General features: G+C 44.8%; 1 protein-coding gene across 4 annotated transcripts in view; it reads right to left on the bottom strand.

Moving 5' to 3' along the window:
- Nucleotides 1-17,067, bottom strand: part of lyst (lysosomal trafficking regulator) — a 108,783-nt gene that overhangs the window by 24,796 nt on the left and 66,920 nt on the right. For 3 of the 4 annotated variants that reach the window (XM_041790355.1, XM_041790356.1, XM_041790357.1), the window contains exons 20-30: nucleotides 16,436-16,564; nucleotides 15,497-16,121; nucleotides 11,954-12,134; nucleotides 9,900-10,069; nucleotides 8,541-8,771; nucleotides 8,222-8,388; nucleotides 7,002-7,154; nucleotides 4,468-4,629; nucleotides 3,958-4,149; nucleotides 1,332-1,543; nucleotides 1,033-1,242 (exon numbers count right to left, since the gene is read on the bottom strand). In XM_041790355.1, the coding sequence (XP_041646289.1) occupies nucleotides 1,033-1,242; nucleotides 1,332-1,543; nucleotides 3,958-4,149; nucleotides 4,468-4,629; nucleotides 7,002-7,154; nucleotides 8,222-8,388; nucleotides 8,541-8,771; nucleotides 9,900-10,069; nucleotides 11,954-12,134; nucleotides 15,497-16,121; nucleotides 16,436-16,564 (2,432 nt within the window). The remainder of the gene's footprint in view (nucleotides 1-1,032; nucleotides 1,243-1,331; nucleotides 1,544-3,957; nucleotides 4,150-4,467; nucleotides 4,630-7,001; nucleotides 7,155-8,221; nucleotides 8,389-8,540; nucleotides 8,772-9,899; nucleotides 10,070-11,953; nucleotides 12,135-15,496; nucleotides 16,122-16,435; nucleotides 16,565-17,067) is intronic. The other variant, XM_041790358.1, reaches the window with a different exon arrangement.

Raw genomic sequence — 17,067 nt, 5'->3', positions numbered from 1 at the left:
AGTCAGCCATGATTGGTGGAAAAACTCTGAAACAGTCAGCCATGATTGGTGGAAAAACTCTGAAACAGTCAGCCATGATTGGTGGAAAAACTCTGAAACAGTCAGCCATGATTGGGGGAAAAACTGAAACAGTCAGCCATGATTGGTGGAAAAACTCTGAAACAGTCAGCCATGATTGGTGGAAAAACTCTGAAACAGTCAGCCATGGATGGTAGAAAAACTGAAACAGTCAGCCATGGATGGTAGAAAAACTGAAACAGTCAGCCATGGATGGTAGAAAAACTGAAACAGTCAGCCACGGATGGTAGAAAAACTGAAACAGTCAGCCATGGATGGTAGAAAAACTGAAACAGTCAGCCACGGATGGTAGAAAAACTGAAACAGTCAGCCACGGATGGTAGAAAAACTGAAACAGTCAGCCATGGATGGTAGAAAAACTGAAACAGTCAGCCACGGATGGTTGAAAAACTGAAACAGTCAGCCATGGATGGTAGAAAAACTCTTAAACAGCCATGGATGATAGAAAAACTTAGACTGAGAGTCGACCTTCAGTAAACCCCCAGAGGAGGAGCAGAGTGAAAGAAAAGTCCCGTGGTGATGCACAGTGCTGAAGACGAGCATGAATGCATCAATCAGAGTTATTTTAGAGTCACTGCTCCTGGGAAAACTGTCTGAAGGAGTCAAAATGACAACTCTGTGCACTTTCTCCCTCCACCTCTGAAACACAAACTGAAGTCATTCTGCCTCTGGATGTGAAAACATGAACTGAACTGCAGTTTTTAGAGTCTGGAGCTCAGCAGAAATTTAACATTACACATTAAAAAAACTCTAAAGTCACAGGAGCAGAAGGTGCACACTTCTGATCAGAGATGCTCCTGACTGTGACTCTACCGACGCCAGAATTTAACCCTTTAAGGGTGAAGAGGCCATATTAGGAAACAAAAAGTGTCAACATCCTCATCTGTACTGTAAATCAATGTTCAAAGGTTTATCTTCTTCACATTTACAGAGAATATTACTCTCCACGCTCACCTCCAGACCCGGGCTGAGGCTCTCCTTCAGGATATCTGCGTGTTGTCGATCAAACACAAACTCCAGCGCCTCCTTCCTGTCAGATATGGGAAGTGCGGGACTGAGCGTGTGCACGAGCAGGCGCCCGATTTGCACCCGGAAAGTGTCCCGACACGACCACAGGATCCTCCTCCATTGCTGGTGTGGGGCTCCTCCGCGGCCCGTGCTGCCCTGTGAGACCACAAACGTCCACAGCAGGTCACACAGAAAGCTCTCACTTCATCACAGCTCTATAAACCTCTCAGAGGCCGCTGTCCTACCAGGCTGATCTTGATCCCATCTATCATGAGGCGGAGGATGTCCTTCTGGAAGCTCTTCTTGCTGGCAGGCGGCAGGGTGAAGGGAGTGGGCGAGTGGGGGACGGAGGAGGAGCCGCTCTCCTCCTGAGGCTGGTCTCCTGGGTCTGGTGTGAGAAGCTGCTGGTCTGGAGAGTCGGGGATGTTCAGCAAGTCGAATAAATCCTGACTCACATCTGAAACAAGAGACATGAGATGGCGAGTTAGACCTGGATCAGAACTAAGATCTGAAGAGGAGTGAAACTCTGTCAGCTCACATCTCAGCAACCAGAGGAGACGAGGAAGTGTTTTAGGCCATGACTTTTAGAGGAACTCCACTGAAAGTGATGCATTCTTCAGGCCACTGTGAAAACAACTAACCTCCACATGAAGGAAGGTACTGCACCAGTACAAGTACAGCAAAAGCTGGAAAGGGTCCCAAAAAAACCGACCTGTACCGTCCCACTTTTCAGCACCCTTCCGTAGGGGTGCCAATCTTACGTACCAAAAAGGTGGAGCTACACACAACAATAGGGGCTGTACTGTCGTCACGTCAGCACGCGACTCAGCTGCTCGCCTCCGGCTTCAAAACACGGAAGTCAGAGCTGTGAGGAGTGGCAAAAACAGGAGAAAAATGGACTAATATCTGCCTAAATGGGAAATATTTGGACTCGACAGAGATCCAAACTGTTTCCTAGTCTGTGGATGTTGGTATCTGACCACAAATCCAGTTTCCTGACGTTTATCTGGATGATTTTAAGAACCTGAGCCTGAAGGCTCACATCAGCCTGATCCATCCATGATGGATGAGAAACTAAATTAATGCTGAAGTTTTGTGAATATGAAGCCTTAGATGAGTTCATTCTCTTCCCTAACTAGTTATTAATCTACGTCTTACGTTAGGTAACCTGTGAAAACATCGCTCTGTGGTTGTTGGACGTGTTTGTAAAACTTCAGGCTGCAGACTATTTTACAATGAGATCAGCGCATCCCGGGTTTCTGACTTAACCTAGCTTGATTTTAACACCAGCTGAATTTTTACTTTATTTTTAATGTGGTGAATTCTCACAGTACAGCTCTGAACTTTCATATTTAGTTACATAAACTGTTCTAGACTAGATATATTCACATATTAACGCAGCGTTACGACTCAAACCATCTCTGTACACGTATTCATCAGCTGAGGATCTATACTGATGGCAGTTAACATCATTCAGACGTAGTTATTTTTTAAAAAGCACTCTCAGCTGAAATAAAGCTGTTTACTGCTTATTCTCTACTGATTTCTGTCACTCATCCTTTCTATAACTCTGCTGCTGCAACAGCTGACTCACGCTGTCTGTAACTTCACATTCATCGCCTTTACAGCCCCGCCCACCAAGCGAGAGCACGGGTGTCTGTGGAAACGCTAACTGACAGATATAAACTTGTCTTAAAAGGGTAAAATATGTCCCCTCTAACATGGACCTGCTTTAATCTGAATAAACTCTTTATCTGGGATAAACTCTCAGATCTATCATCCATGGCTGACTGAAATAATCTAAAAAGGAATCTTAGCTTAGTCTTGTAGCTAGTGACCTGCAGTCTTTACGAAATCTCCATCTGAGACTAAAAACTCAGTGAGTCTTTAGAAGGTAGAGAGTGTCCGAGGTTAGTCTTCTAAAGTTTTACCAAAGTCCTCCGGTGTGAGGTCAGTCTGAGATTCATGCCAGGAGAAATAAAGGACAACAGACCAGATAAACCTGGACTCAGGTAATAAGAGACTCAGAGCTGATAAACCCATCTCATCTGGTCTTTACCCCCTGGACTGACCCAGATTCCCTGGTGATGTGAGGGTTTTACAGATCTCTGGAGCTCAGTGCAGACCAAAGATCCGCCACACGACAAGACCGTTTTTAGTTTTTAGAATTCTGCTGGCGATGGTCACAGCGGTCTGCAGCTCAGATCAGCTGTCTGATGACATTTCCTGTGAATTAGTTTGGAACATCACAGAGAGCTGGTTTCAGGACCACAATGGAAATGAGGGTTTCATCTAAAAAAGGCTACAAAAATATTTGTTCAAAGTGCAAAAAACTTCTATTTGATTGCATTTTAAACAGAATATTCTCCCCTGTGAATGCAGCTTCGAAGCTTAAGTTTTAATATATCTGAACAGGAATAATCAGAGTAGCATTAACCATCCTGAATCTTGAAACTCCTTTCATGACGGCTTTAAAGAACCTTAAAAATCCTTGGTGATCCCCGTGCCTCGCACTCAAGAGGAGATATTACACTCTGAAATCACTGGCAGCGTGTTAGCAGAGTCAAAGAGGATATTGCAACTGTTCAGACATGATGTTTCTGGAGTTACCTCATGTTTTTGTCTCCTGGCTTCCTCTGGCACACACGATAATCTTATTAATACCCTACAGTCAGTCATATGCTGCTATTTCTCACATCTTTTCATTTGTGCATGTTTGAGATTACAGAGAGGAATATCTGTAAAGTTCCTCTGGTGTGATGCAATCTGATTTTTAATTTGGTAAGATTTGAAAACTCCTGTAGCTCAGCCCGGCCCGAGGCGAGGGAGAGCACGGAGAAGATGAGAATAGATAAGCAGTTTTATTTTTACCGTGGTAAATGAGCCTGTTGACGGCGAGGACGACCAGCCTTTGCAGCCGCTGGACAAACTCGGTCTCGCTGGCGCGGATCGGGTTTTCTTGGCTCATCCTCCTCTGCATCATCTGGTGGAGCTCGTCGCTGGCTACGGACCGCATCCGCATCAAGAGGGAGTCCGTCTGGGCCAGGGAGAATCGACGCCAGGCTACGAGAACAGCTTGGAATCAGTGGCAGGAACACTTCACATCATTGAGAGTAATATCACACATTCTTCCTCCTTTAAGCTCAGAAAAGGTGATGGGAACGACCCAGGAAAGAGAGGAGCATCTGTGCAGAAATGCTTAATAACAGTGATTCTGTTAAATATAAAACATGCACACACAAAGGCACCAGTAGACAGGACGGTACTGGGCTGATTAACCCCCAGGTGAGAGCCGGGGTACAGGTTAGTTCACTGCAAACACGAGACACATGCTCCGCGTCAGGGAGGATGTTCTCGGCTGTGGACCGCGGCCCCAGCTACCTGCGTCACAGTGGAGCATGTAGGACGGAGCTCCGGAGGGGGAGGGGAGGGGGGAGTCCTGGGACAGGAAGCTGAAGGGGGGGGGCAGAGGGATCTGGCCGTAGGAGCAGTAGTGCTGCCGGGGGATGCGGGGGATTATGGAGTCTTTCATGGCGATGGAACCTTCGGATCAGGATGAGGAGAGGATCGAGGAACACAGGTGAGAGTGGACAGGTGAGAATGGCAGGTCAGAGAGGACAGGTGAGAGAGGACAGGTGAGAGCGGACAGGTGAGAGAGGACAGTTGAGAGCGGACAGGTGAGAGAGGACAGGTGAGTGAAGACAGGTGAGAGAGGACAGGTGAGAGAGGACAGGTGAGAGCGGACAGGTGAGAGCGGACAGGTGAGAGAGGACAGGTGAGAGAGGACAGGTGAGAGCGGACAGGTGAGAGAGGACAGGTGAGAGAGGACAGGTGAGAGTGGACAGGTGAGTGAAGACAGGTGAGAGAGGACAGGTGAGAGCGGACAGGTGAGAGAGGACAGGTGAGAGCGGACACGTGAGAGAGGACAGGTGAGAGAGGACAGGTGAGAGAGGACAGGTGAGAGAGGACAGTAGAGTGAAGACAGGTGAGAGAGGACAGGTGAGAGCGGACAGGTGAGAGCGGACAGGTGAGAGAGGACAGTTGAGAGCGGACAGGTTAGAGCGGACAGGTGAGAGAGGACAGGTGAGAGCGGACAGGTGAGAGGGGACAGGTGAGAGAGGACAGGTGAGAGAGGACAGGTGAGAGAGGACAGGTGAGAGAGGACAGGCGAGAGAGGACAGGCGAGAGAGGACAGGCGAGAGTGGACAGGTGAGAGAGGACAGTAGAGTGAAGACAGGTGAGAGAGGACAGGTGAGAGCGGACAGGTGAGAGAGGACAGTTGAGAGCGGACAGGTTAGAGCGGACAGGTGAGAGAGGACAGGTGAGAGCGGACAGGTGAGAGGGGACAGGTGAGAGAGGACAGGTGAGAGCGGACAGGTGAGAGAGGACAGGTGAGAGAGGACAGGTGAGAGAGGACAGGCGAGAGAGGACAGGCGAGAGAGGACAGGCGAGAGTGGACAGGTGAGAGCGGACAGGTGAGAGAGGACAGGTGAGAGAGGACAGGCGAGGGAGGACAGGCGAGAGAGGATAGGCGAGAGAGGACAGGCGAGAGCGGACAGGTGAGAGAGGACAGGTGAGAGAGGACAGTTGAGAGTCTGAGAACATGTGGGACAAAAAACACTGCAGAGAGGACTTCTAATGCTGCTGCTAAGAGGAAATGCATCAGGACATTTACTTCATAATAGCAGTTATCCTTGAACTGTCACTCTTTCATTCACGTCGTTAAAAAGTGGGCGGAGCCAGAGCAGATCTAAAGTCCCATATTTGTTCAGAGCAGTGTGAATCTTTCAGAATCAGTTTCTCCTGAGTCAAATGAGATTAAATATAATTCCTAAAATTTCATAAACAAATATATAACATACTATAATTTAAACATAACAGCCTAACCACAGCTAAACTCCTAACAAACCTTTGTTATAATATAATTTAAATATAAATATATATATAACAGCCTAACCACAACTAAACTCCTAACACACCTTTGTTATAATATAATTTAAATATAAATATATATATAACAGCCTAACCACAACTAAACTCCTAACACACCTTTGTTATAATATAATTTAAATATAAATATATATATAACAGCCTAACCACAGCTAAACTCCTAACACACCTTTGTTATAATATAATTTAAATATAAATATATATATAACAGCCTAACCACAGCTAAACTCCTAACACACCTTTGTTATAATATAATTTAAATATAAATATATATATAACAGCCTAACCACAACTAAACTCCTAACACACCTTTGTTATAATATAATTTAAATATAAATATATATATAACAGCCTAACCACAGCTAAACTCCTAACACACCTTTGTTATAATATAATTTAAATATAAATATATATATAACAGCCTAACCACAACTAAACTCCTAACACACCTTTGTTATAATATAATTTAAATATAAATATATATATAACAGCCTAACCACAGCTAAACTCCTAACACACCTTTGTTATAATATAATTTAAATATAAATATATATATAACAGACCGACATTCTGAGATCATCTTAAAAACAATCTGGGCTCTAAACGCCATTTTTATCATATCTGTCATGATGGCGTGTAGATTTGTGGTCATTTTAAGTATAAAATAAATAAACTTAAGACATCTTTGTTTCTGGATTTAATATCAGGTGTTTTGGTTAAAGTGTCTTATAAAATAAATGTAAATCTCCAAAGCTTTGGTACTTTACGGCGTTACAGATCATTAAATTCAGAGTTTGTAGCGTTTTGCGGTTTGATAAGGAGTGAAACTGTCAGCAGCATTAATACATCCATAAATGAAACAGTGAAAAGCTTGTAACCTTAAAAACATTCAGGTTGAACTCAGCGCCTGTACATTCTGATTTATTATTATAAATCCTCCTCATGCTTGCGTGTGAAACCCTCACCTGCTATGCTCCTCCTTTTCTGGTAGATGGCGTGGTGAGGAGAACTCGGCGCATTGACGGAGCTGCTCAGCTTCTGAGGCTCCTGATTGGCCGTTGTCTTTATGAACTCGATGGCCGACTGGAGGACACGGAACTGCAAAGCCACGGCCATCTCTGGGTTCAAGCATAAAAGAAGACTGAGTAAAAATAAAGGCTTCACAGAGTCAGGGAGTAGTTTTAGTCTGTGTCCTCGCTCTAATGCAGTTCCTCTATGACTGCTGATATTTAATAAATAATTATATAAGAAATAAAAACACACTGGAGCATAGCACAGCCTTTCTCCAGAGAGGACGACCCGGTGTTATAACCAGGAATGAATCTGATCCCAAACTAAACTCTTCTTTAACCTCTGAGTAATGTTTTTATGAATGAAACTCTCTCTAGTAAACAGGCTGGAAGGTTTCCTTAAACACTTATTTATACTTATTTATTGAGACCAAACTCTAGAAAATCCTCATGAACAGGCTGCATTTATCTGGTTAGAAAGATGACGAGTTTATGTGAGTAACTGACTTTTATCATCTGTTTGGTTCATATTATGATCACCATGTTTTACCGAGCCTTTACTTAATCTATCTCGTCTTTTCTTTCAGTAAATCAGATCCTGTTTGGTGTTCTGGAGAGAGTCTTCACACATAAGCCTTCATAAAAACAGACAGAATTATGGATTTACATCAGGAAACCTGCTGAGCTCCAGACCGACTGTGTCGTATGATTGTTTGCTCTGATAGGCTCTCAGGAAATGTGACAGACACAACATTCGTCCAATCACCCTTCAAAAACGTTTTTGAAGATTGAGCCCTTCCCAAACACATCTACGGGTTTCCTCTGTGGTTATGTGAAACAGTCTATCTGGAGTTTTAGTCCACAAACGAAGTAACCTGAGCCTGAACCTGGAGTTTAAGTTAACAGTTTAAAACATTTCCAGCCTGGTACAGTCTATTAGCGTCTAAATACGCCTGATAAAGGCTCCCATGAACACCACTCTCCTGTTTCAGTGATCACAGGATGATGATACCAGCTAATGAAAACACTGAGTGCTAATGAGGAGCAGAGGGACATTTCTTTTAATGAAAAATTAAAGAAGAGCATTGAGTGTGAAGCTGGAGATGTGAAACTTTTCTAAAATTACAGCTCCACTCTGCAGTGTTGGATAATGAAGTGACAGAGCCAGCCCTCACCCTGCGTGCGCCGCATTTTGCTGGTCTGCATGAAGCCCAGTAAGGTGACGAGGTCCTCAATGATGCGGAAGTACTGGGACCCCGAGGAGCTGCAGGAGTGGATGGTGACGGCGACAAGCAGCTGCTGGATGTCACACACCAGGAGCTTGTAGTCGTTGAGGGGAATCCTGCAGAATCAAGAGGAGGAGGACAAATATGAAGCACAGGAAGCGGATCGATGAACAGAGGGAGAATTAATGATTTAATTCAAGCCGGGAGACAAAAGCCACCGGCCCGTGCAGGTGTCTGAATGAATCGCGCTCTGTTCTGGCAGCCGTACCCGTTCTCCATGCCGTTGAGCGTGGAGAGGGTGTTGAAGAGCACGTAGAGCAGGCCGTGGTCGAGCAGGATGTCTGCCAGCTTGGGGCAGGCGTTGAGGAGCTGCAGCAGCATGCAGAGGATGTTGTGCACCAGAGAGTTCTCGTACAAAGAGTTCTCAATCAGACCCAACACGGGGATGACACAGCGCTTCCTGAAGGGTGAGATATTTTCCATTTCCTCCAGGTCCAGACTGGAAAACAAGACAGGATAGAAGAAGATGCAACATAAACGCTGCAAAAAAGAAACCTAGCTCAGATGAAATATCTGATCAACAAGATAGATTTCTTTGAAGCAGACACCTTATCTAAGCATTCCTTCACACCAAATACGAGCCACATCCAAAAACCAGCACAGATTCACGTCTTTTCAGGATTAAATTATGCAGAGAATGTGGCCGGGATTGTCTGCATTATTCAAAACATCTGCCAAGCAAATCTGACTAAACTGTCCTGAAAGAAAATGAGCTTACAGACTTTTACTAAAACTTTCGTGCCACACTGCAGGAAAAGTCAAGGATCTTGACTCAAATGATAAAAAATTCAGACATCACATCAAAATGTAATGTTTCATTAAGCTTCCATGAAAACCTGATTAAAATAAACACTCAGAACTCTGAAATGGCCAATCAGGTAGTTTAGAGCAGAGACGCTCAACTGGTGGTTCAGGACCAAACGTGGGTCATGGAGAGGTTTCCAGCGGGCACAGGAAAAAATACGTCTAAATGTCCACAACATATGGAAGCCCTAAGTGGACAAACTCTGTTTTGCTGTGATAGCCTGTAGTTTTGGTTGTTTTCTCAGAACATCCTCCTCGTCTCTTTGACTCTAGCTAAAATTAGTTTTCCAGTGATTGTGTGTTCATCCTCAGATCTATAGAAATAATTGAAATGTCTTTATTCTAATGGCAAACAGATAAATTCTACTCTACACGTGGTTTTGGCCCCTGACTTCACTAAGTCATGGGTTTTGTTCTTCTAAACTCCAACACTTGAATGACATATATCTGGATGGTTGAAATGTTGTAAGAATGTGTGGTGCAAATTTGGATTTAGCACAAAATCAGATTTTATAACACACTAAAATCTGAGCTTGTTCTCCTAACTCCAGTGTGGTGCATCATCTAAGAGGAATGCATCTCCACACCTCTAATCTAAACGTCCTTTTTCCTATCTCATGGCTCTTTCCTCATTCTAAAGCTTCCTGTCAGTGTATAAATATGTGTTAGTCATTCACGTTCAGGGAAACAGTCTTATAAAAACTCTCAGCCTGCAGAGCAGTAGTACGATGAATACAGACGTTAGTGCTGTCTGAGGACTCACTCTTCCTCCAGGCCCACCGGGCGTCCAAACAGCATCTCCAGGAAGCACTCGAGGAGCCCCTGGCTACCCTGGTGGATGTACAGCTGGTTGGCGAGCAGAGAGAAGCCGTGGTTCTTCAGGAACTTCTCCTTCTGCTCCTTTTGGGCTCTGCTGAAATATGCATCCAGCAGCTGGGAGAAAGCGGGAAAGAACATGATGTAACTGCAGGAATAAACTCTTGAGCCGGGATAGTTTGATAAAACATCAACGCTGATTGCAGAGAACGGCTAACGCTGGCTTCACTGGGGAGGGAGGGAGGGGAGGAGCCAGGACTCAGCTGCTCTATTGTCATGTAGATAATAAAACTGATAACCAGAATTTACTAGATCAGTGCTGCACATCCTAACAGCATTCATGTTAAAGTCAGCAGAGGGATTTTCTCTGTCCTTTGGTAGACTGATACCTCAGCAGTGGCTCCCTAAGAGTGTAGGGATGCCAGAAACACGACGACGAGAAATTAAGAAACTTAAATTGATTTATAATGATTTATATTTCTACAGCATGCTCTGAGCAGCAAGGTACACCTAAAGCTCCTCATGGCACAGCAGGGGTCCCCGGTCTCTAACGCTGCTATTTTTAGTCTCTTTCCACCTGCTAATGCCTAAAAGCACGGTCAGTGCGGCTTTCTCTCACCGTGGAACGGTCGGTGTGGCTTTATTTAACCAGGGAACGGTCGGTGTGGCTTTATTTAACCAGGGAACGGTCGGTGTGGCTTTATCTCACCAGGGAACGGTCGGTGTGGCTTTATTTAACCAGGGAACGGTCGGTGTGGCTTTATCTCACCAGGGAACGGTCGGTGTGGCTTTATCTCACCAGGGAACGGTCGGTGCAGCTTTATCTCACCAGGGAACGGTCGGTGTGGCTTTATTTAACCAGGGAACGGTCGGTGCAGCTTTATCTCACCAGGGAACGGTCGGTGCGGCTTTATCTCACCAGGGAACGGTCGGTGCGGCTTTATTTCACCAGGGAACGGTCGGTGCTCTGGGCTCATCTGATGCAGACCTTTACCACGGGGCGACCTCGACCACGGGGCAGAAAGTGACGTACTTTACCAGCACCAGAGGGAAGAATATTTTCTGCTTGCTGTCAGAGGTTACCGTAAACAGCTTTTTCTTACAACAGAACAGAAATTTACTGAGGGGGACATATTTTCATTAAGCAGACCACAAACTAAGAAAAACCCAAAGAAGGATAGGGTTAGGTACCTAAACCCTAAAGCTGAGGGTTAGGGTGAGGGGATAAAATTAAAAATAACATCACAAACTAGGGAAAAACCCAACAAGGGTTAGTTCATCACATCCCTCCCCCCAGTCAAGGTCGCCCCATGGTCTGCAGCCACAAGCCTCTCAATGTGTTGGCCATTGGTCACAGATAATAGTGGCAGCATGGATGGCTAAATGATGTTGCTGGCTAACTGGCTAGAGTAAAAATATATATACAGTTGCAAGAAAAAGTATGTGAACGCTTTGGGATTTCTTGGATTTCTGCATAAATTGGTCATAAAATGTGTTCTGATCTTCATCTTAGTCACAACAATAGACAAACAAAGTCTGCCTAAACTAATACCACACAAAACATGATAAGTTTTCATGTTTTTATTGAACAAAACATGTAAACATTCACAGTGCAAATCCCAAAGGATCCACATACCTTTTCTTGCAACTGTATTTATACTTGCATGATAAAAATGTCTCTGCTCTGCAATGCCCTCTGTGCTCTGAGATGTGGTATTGAGGGGAAATTATTTTATTTTTCCAAACAGAGTTTGTCTGCTAAAACTAAGCCATGTGATTGGCTGACTGCCTGATGAAACTGTAAACAGGCTGTGCTGCTGTTGTATGCTACATGTTCTGTAGACATACTTCTGCTCCATCCTTGGAGCTTTACTAAAACAGAGCATCAGTCCCTCTGCTGTTCAGGGTCACTTCCAGCTTTAAGAAAACCATACCATCAGCTCCTGATGTTTGATCCACATGTTCAGCTGTAAGACTCGTCCCATAGACCAGTGAAGATACCTTCATGACTCCCTGCTGGATGAGAGGAGACGAGTGGTTGACGAGGACGATGAGCGCCTCTGGTTGGATGAGTTTGTCCATCACCTCCTCCAGCATGAGGTCGGGCAGCAGCAGCAGGATTCCTCTCAGAAGATCATAGAGTCCACAACAGATCAGGACCAGGCAGTCCTCAGTGCTGGACCTGGCAAACACAGAAACCACACAGTTTATCAGGATGACCATTCAGACTGTCTTTAACAATACCCATGAAGTTAACCTTAGATTTAATGCATCAGTGTTAAAATATGTTTGCACTCCTGAAAAAATCATGAAATATTTGCACAGAACTACCATCTAGCTGCTCTGGTCTCCTGATTGAAACACGGCAGAGCAGAAAAGGACAGCGGAGGTCAAGAAGGACGAGTTTACTGAGATCACAAGAACATCAGGACCAAAACCACTAAACATAAATAATCCTAACAGCAGGGCTCCAGAGAGAATATTCTACACGATTCAAGCTTCAGGTTTGTCTCATTCCTTCTCTATCTAATAAAAATGCTGTTGTAACAAAGAGGAGTTATTCAAGATATTTACAAGCCTCTAAAAATAAACATCCACTTTATAAAAATGTGACTAAAAAGGGTCCAAGTCTGAGAACAAGTGATGAAGGAGCAGCTCTAACATGAAAACAGCATCACAAAGAAGAAATCTGAATATAAAAGGAGCACCTTTTACACCTTTATCTTTTTATTTCTACAATTGAAGAAGTTATTATGCCAACAAAACTTTTCTTCACAGCTTAAATTCACCTCCATATCAGAGCAGCCGTCATCATCATCAGATGTCAAAGGTAACATTCACGACTAAACGGGAAGACGGCGGAAAATAACTGATGAGGAAATTCACCAAAACTAAACGCTGATCTCTTCAGAGGGCTCGTATCAAAGAAATCCTGTCGATTTTTAAAAACCTTTTAATCAGACCAGAGAGAGCGTGCAGATGTCTGCCTGTTGTTGATGGTGTCTGCCGTAGGGATGGGACTCTTATTAACATGATAGTAAGGATGTAAAGCAGTATTTACAGAAATTATATTTCATGTTAGCTCTAATGGGGCAGCATCGGCAGCGCAGGGGTTAACGCCGTTGCATCACAGCAAGAAGGTTGCTGGTTCACCTCCCGGTCAGGGCCTTTCTTTTGTTTTTAAACAGTTATTTTGTGCCTTTATTAGATAGTGGAGGACAGTAGATAGACTCAGAAACAGGGAAGAGAGCGGGGAGAGATGTGAGGGAAATAGTGCCACAGGCCGGACTTGAACCCAGGCCGTCTGCGTACATGGTGAGCGCCTTAACCACTCAACTATGGGCACGCCCTGGTCAGGGCATTTCTGTGTGGAGCTTGCATGTTCTCCCCATGCACTCGTGGGTTCTCTATGGGTATTCTGGCTTCCTCCCACCTCCAAAAACAGACTCATCAGGTAAACTGGTGACTCTGAATTGGCCATAGGTGTCTCTATATGTCAGCCCCCCCCCCAAAACCCTAACCCTAACCCCCCCCCCCCGCAACCCCTTACGGGATAAGCGGCATAGAAAATGGATGGATGGATGTTGGCTCAAATTTTCTGTAAATAAATCATGCAAAATTCAGATGCATGGCCTCAAACACAAAGACAGTTCATTCAGACCTCCTTCACTGTCTCATCCTGATGCTCCAGTCATTTAGATCAGGGGTTCTCAATGCTGGGGTCGGGACCCTATTGGGGGTCACAGGACACTGAGAGGGGGTCTCCAGAAGCCTTAGAAAAACTAAGAACATTTTTTAATTACACTGATGCTACTTGCACCAATTTTAGCCCATTGTCATCACTTTTTCCCACAATTTTACCGCTTTTTTGCCACTTAAAACCCATTTTTTTTTGTCATTTTGAACCCTTTTCTCCACGTTTTTTTCTGCCATGTTTTTTCCAATTCTAAACCAAATCTTGCCACTAGCTGTCTATTGTTGGCTCTGTTGACACATTATTGCCACTATTAACCCCTTTTACCACTTTTTAAGCCACATTTCACAATTTGATATGCCTATCTTGCCAGTTTATATCAATTTTTCTCCCATTTCACCAAACTTTTTCCCACTTAAATGCCATTTCAGCCACTTTTAAAACCTTTTTACCACTTAATATGCCCTTTTTGCCACTTTAACCAATTTTTGGATTTTTTTTTTTTTTTTGGCCACCTTTATCTAATTTTTTGCATTTCTAATCCATTGCTGCTACTTTTAAAATCTAATTTCCCCACCTTTCCCACCATTTTTTGCCATTATTAACCCATTTTAGCTATTTTTAATATATTTTTATTCTGTTTTTAACAACAGAATCACTTTAAAGAGGGCTTCTTACTACACTAATGAAATAAAATTAGTTTCTCTGAAAGGGGGGTTATTATTCAGGTTAAATCTAAAATACCACAGTTTAACTTTACAACTGTCCGTGATTTAGCTGGCCCCCGGAAAGCTCTTCCATTTACTCCCCCTTATAGACGGCCTTGTCTCCACATGACTATCCTAGAATGTTCATGACTGTGTTCAACCAGCTTCAGGTCCAGTGGGGGTCCCCAGTCTCTGACACCTTTATTCTGGGGGTCACAGGCTGAAAAAGTTGAGAACCCCTGGTTTAGATTAATCTTTATTCTCATTAATACAAACTCAGAACCCCGTCATGGCAAAGGGGAAACAGAGTTTTAGACATTTTTGCAAATTTATAAAACCCTGAAATATCACACTGACAGAAGTTTTCAGACTCTTTTACAAAAACTCCTCCATGTCTCTGGTCTCTGCTGAGATGTTTCTACACCTTGACTGGAGTCCACCTGTGCTAAATTAACCTGATTGGACATGATTCTAAAGCCCCGCCCCTCTCTATAGAAGGCCTCACAGCTGACAATGATATCAGAGCAGAAGCCAAGGGTCAAAGGTCAGAGGAGCTGCAGAGCTCAGAGACAGGAGAAACATTTCTGCTGCTCTGAAGGTTTAATGACAGAGTGGTCAGACAGAAACTCTTCTCAGTGTAAAAGCCAAAGCGAGCTTTCCTGGTTCTCTCTGAGAGTCTTCAACTCTCCTCCCCTCCTTAAAGTCCAGATCAGTGGAGGCTGCAGTGATGGTTCTCCTTCTAGAACTTTGTCCCATCTCCTCCAGGATCTCTGGAGCTCAGTCAGAGGGACCATCAGGTTCTTGGTCTCCTCTCTCTAAGGTCCTTCTCCCCCGATGGTGACCAGCTCTAGAAGAGTCCTGTTGGTCCAGACTTCTTCATGTGAGAAATCCTCTTTTAGTGTAATTTGATATTAAACTAATATTGGCATGTTAATCTCTGAATCTCTTATCACTCTACCTCCATGCAGATCACATCTCTGCTCTCATGTAAAGCAGTGCGACTGAATTTCTCCTAAGGGTGCAGTAAAATAAAGTCTGACTGATGAATGTCCTAAAGAGAAAACTGTGCCACTTCACATCTGAGTGGACAGTAAAACCAGGAAACCAGGATTCTGACCCTAAAAAGAAGATGCTGCGGCGTACCTGTCGTTGGACTCGGCTTTGCTCTGTGCCCTCTCGTATCCAGGCGAGTAGGTGTAGCTCTCCCAGTCTTCGGGCATGGAGCCTCGGTCGGCCGCACTCGGCCAGCGTCCGATGGCCAGCGAGCCGTTCTGAGCTGGGAAAGCCAGACCGAGACTGGCCAGGTTACTGTGGCTCCTCTGGAAGGACTGGATCCCCTTCAGGCTGTCAGGGCGGCGCGGCGCTTCATCGCTGGCCCAATCAAACCTGTCCTCTGACTCCGCCACCCCCACGCTGCCCTCTGCCAGGCTGTCCACCTCCGCCGCCTCGTCCCGCTCCTCCTCCACGCTGATGGACGGCGTGCGCATGGCTCCTCCCTCTCCTGCATCCTTAGACTCGCAGATCGTCTTCGCTGATTCGCAGCTGCTCAGGAGCTGCTCCTCTCCTCCGCCTTTCTTCAGCGTCTCTGTGCTGCCCAGACCCTGCTGAGTGGCGAGGGAGACCCCGTCACCTTCAGCCGCCTCACTCGGGACGCCGTGGCCCAGACGAGGTGTCAGCAGGGGGGAGGAGTACGGAGACGGAGCCAGACTAGGAGGGCGTAACGACTGGTTATCACCTCCGTGTTCAGGTGAGGGAGCGGGGAGGTGACCTGGAAATCAAACACAGTTCAGAGAAAGACCGGGGTTTTAGATCTCACGTGTGCAGAGTCAGACATGCAAATGTCAATGGCTAATGTCTTTAATTTATCAGACTGCTATTGTAAGTGTCCCAGAATATTCTTCTTTTTCATCAAAACTCTCCTTAAGCCATACAGAACGACAAAAAGATGGTTATAAGAGTGTTTTAATTCTAACACCGATCATTAACAGCTCAGATCAGAGAGGAAGAGGAAGAGTGGCAAAGCTGTAAAGATATCCAATAAAAAGAAAGGGCAACAGTTAGATTCAATCTGAGCATCTCTACCGTCATGTGCAGCTTCAGTGAACACCGTCGGGGAGAGAGACACCACAGAGCTGCTGGCAGACTTTCCTCCGCTGTTGGAGTGTCTCAGGTACATGATGGACTGCACCTTCTCCTGGTACAACTTCCCATCTGACAAAGTAGGAGAATAAAACTGTGAACATGTCCACACTTTGTTTGGATCCTGAGGATGGAAAAGTCTGCATATAAGACAAAAACAAACTCTAAAAGAGCTCTGTCTATAGGCCGCTCTCTGGACCCGTACAGCAGAACAGGAGAATATCTGTGTGAGGGGTCTGCCTTCATACAGGAGGGCTCCTCATGAAGTCTAAGCCTGTCTGCTGCTCTCTTCCTCTGAGGTAAAGGTTTGTCCTGACTGTTCAATCAGCTGATAACTGCACTGATGTCACTGATTTTAAAAACAGAGTTTAACAGGAGGTCACGTTAGAACAGGGGTGTCAAACTCAATCACAGCAGGGGCCAGATTCTGGATTCAGGCCTATGAGGGCCTAAAAGGGTCAATATTTAACCATAAACTGTCAACCTCATTTTCACCAGAATTAAATATTTTAAAAAAACAGCACTGATCATAAATCATCTAGAAATTCAAAAAAGTAAAAAAAAAGTTTAAAGGC

Source organism: Cheilinus undulatus, linkage group 6 (genome assembly GCF_018320785.1).
Source record: "Cheilinus undulatus linkage group 6, ASM1832078v1, whole genome shotgun sequence".
Taxonomy (NCBI): Eukaryota; Metazoa; Chordata; class Actinopteri; order Labriformes; family Labridae; genus Cheilinus; species Cheilinus undulatus.
This window is presented reverse-complemented; position numbering and strand designations above follow the sequence as displayed.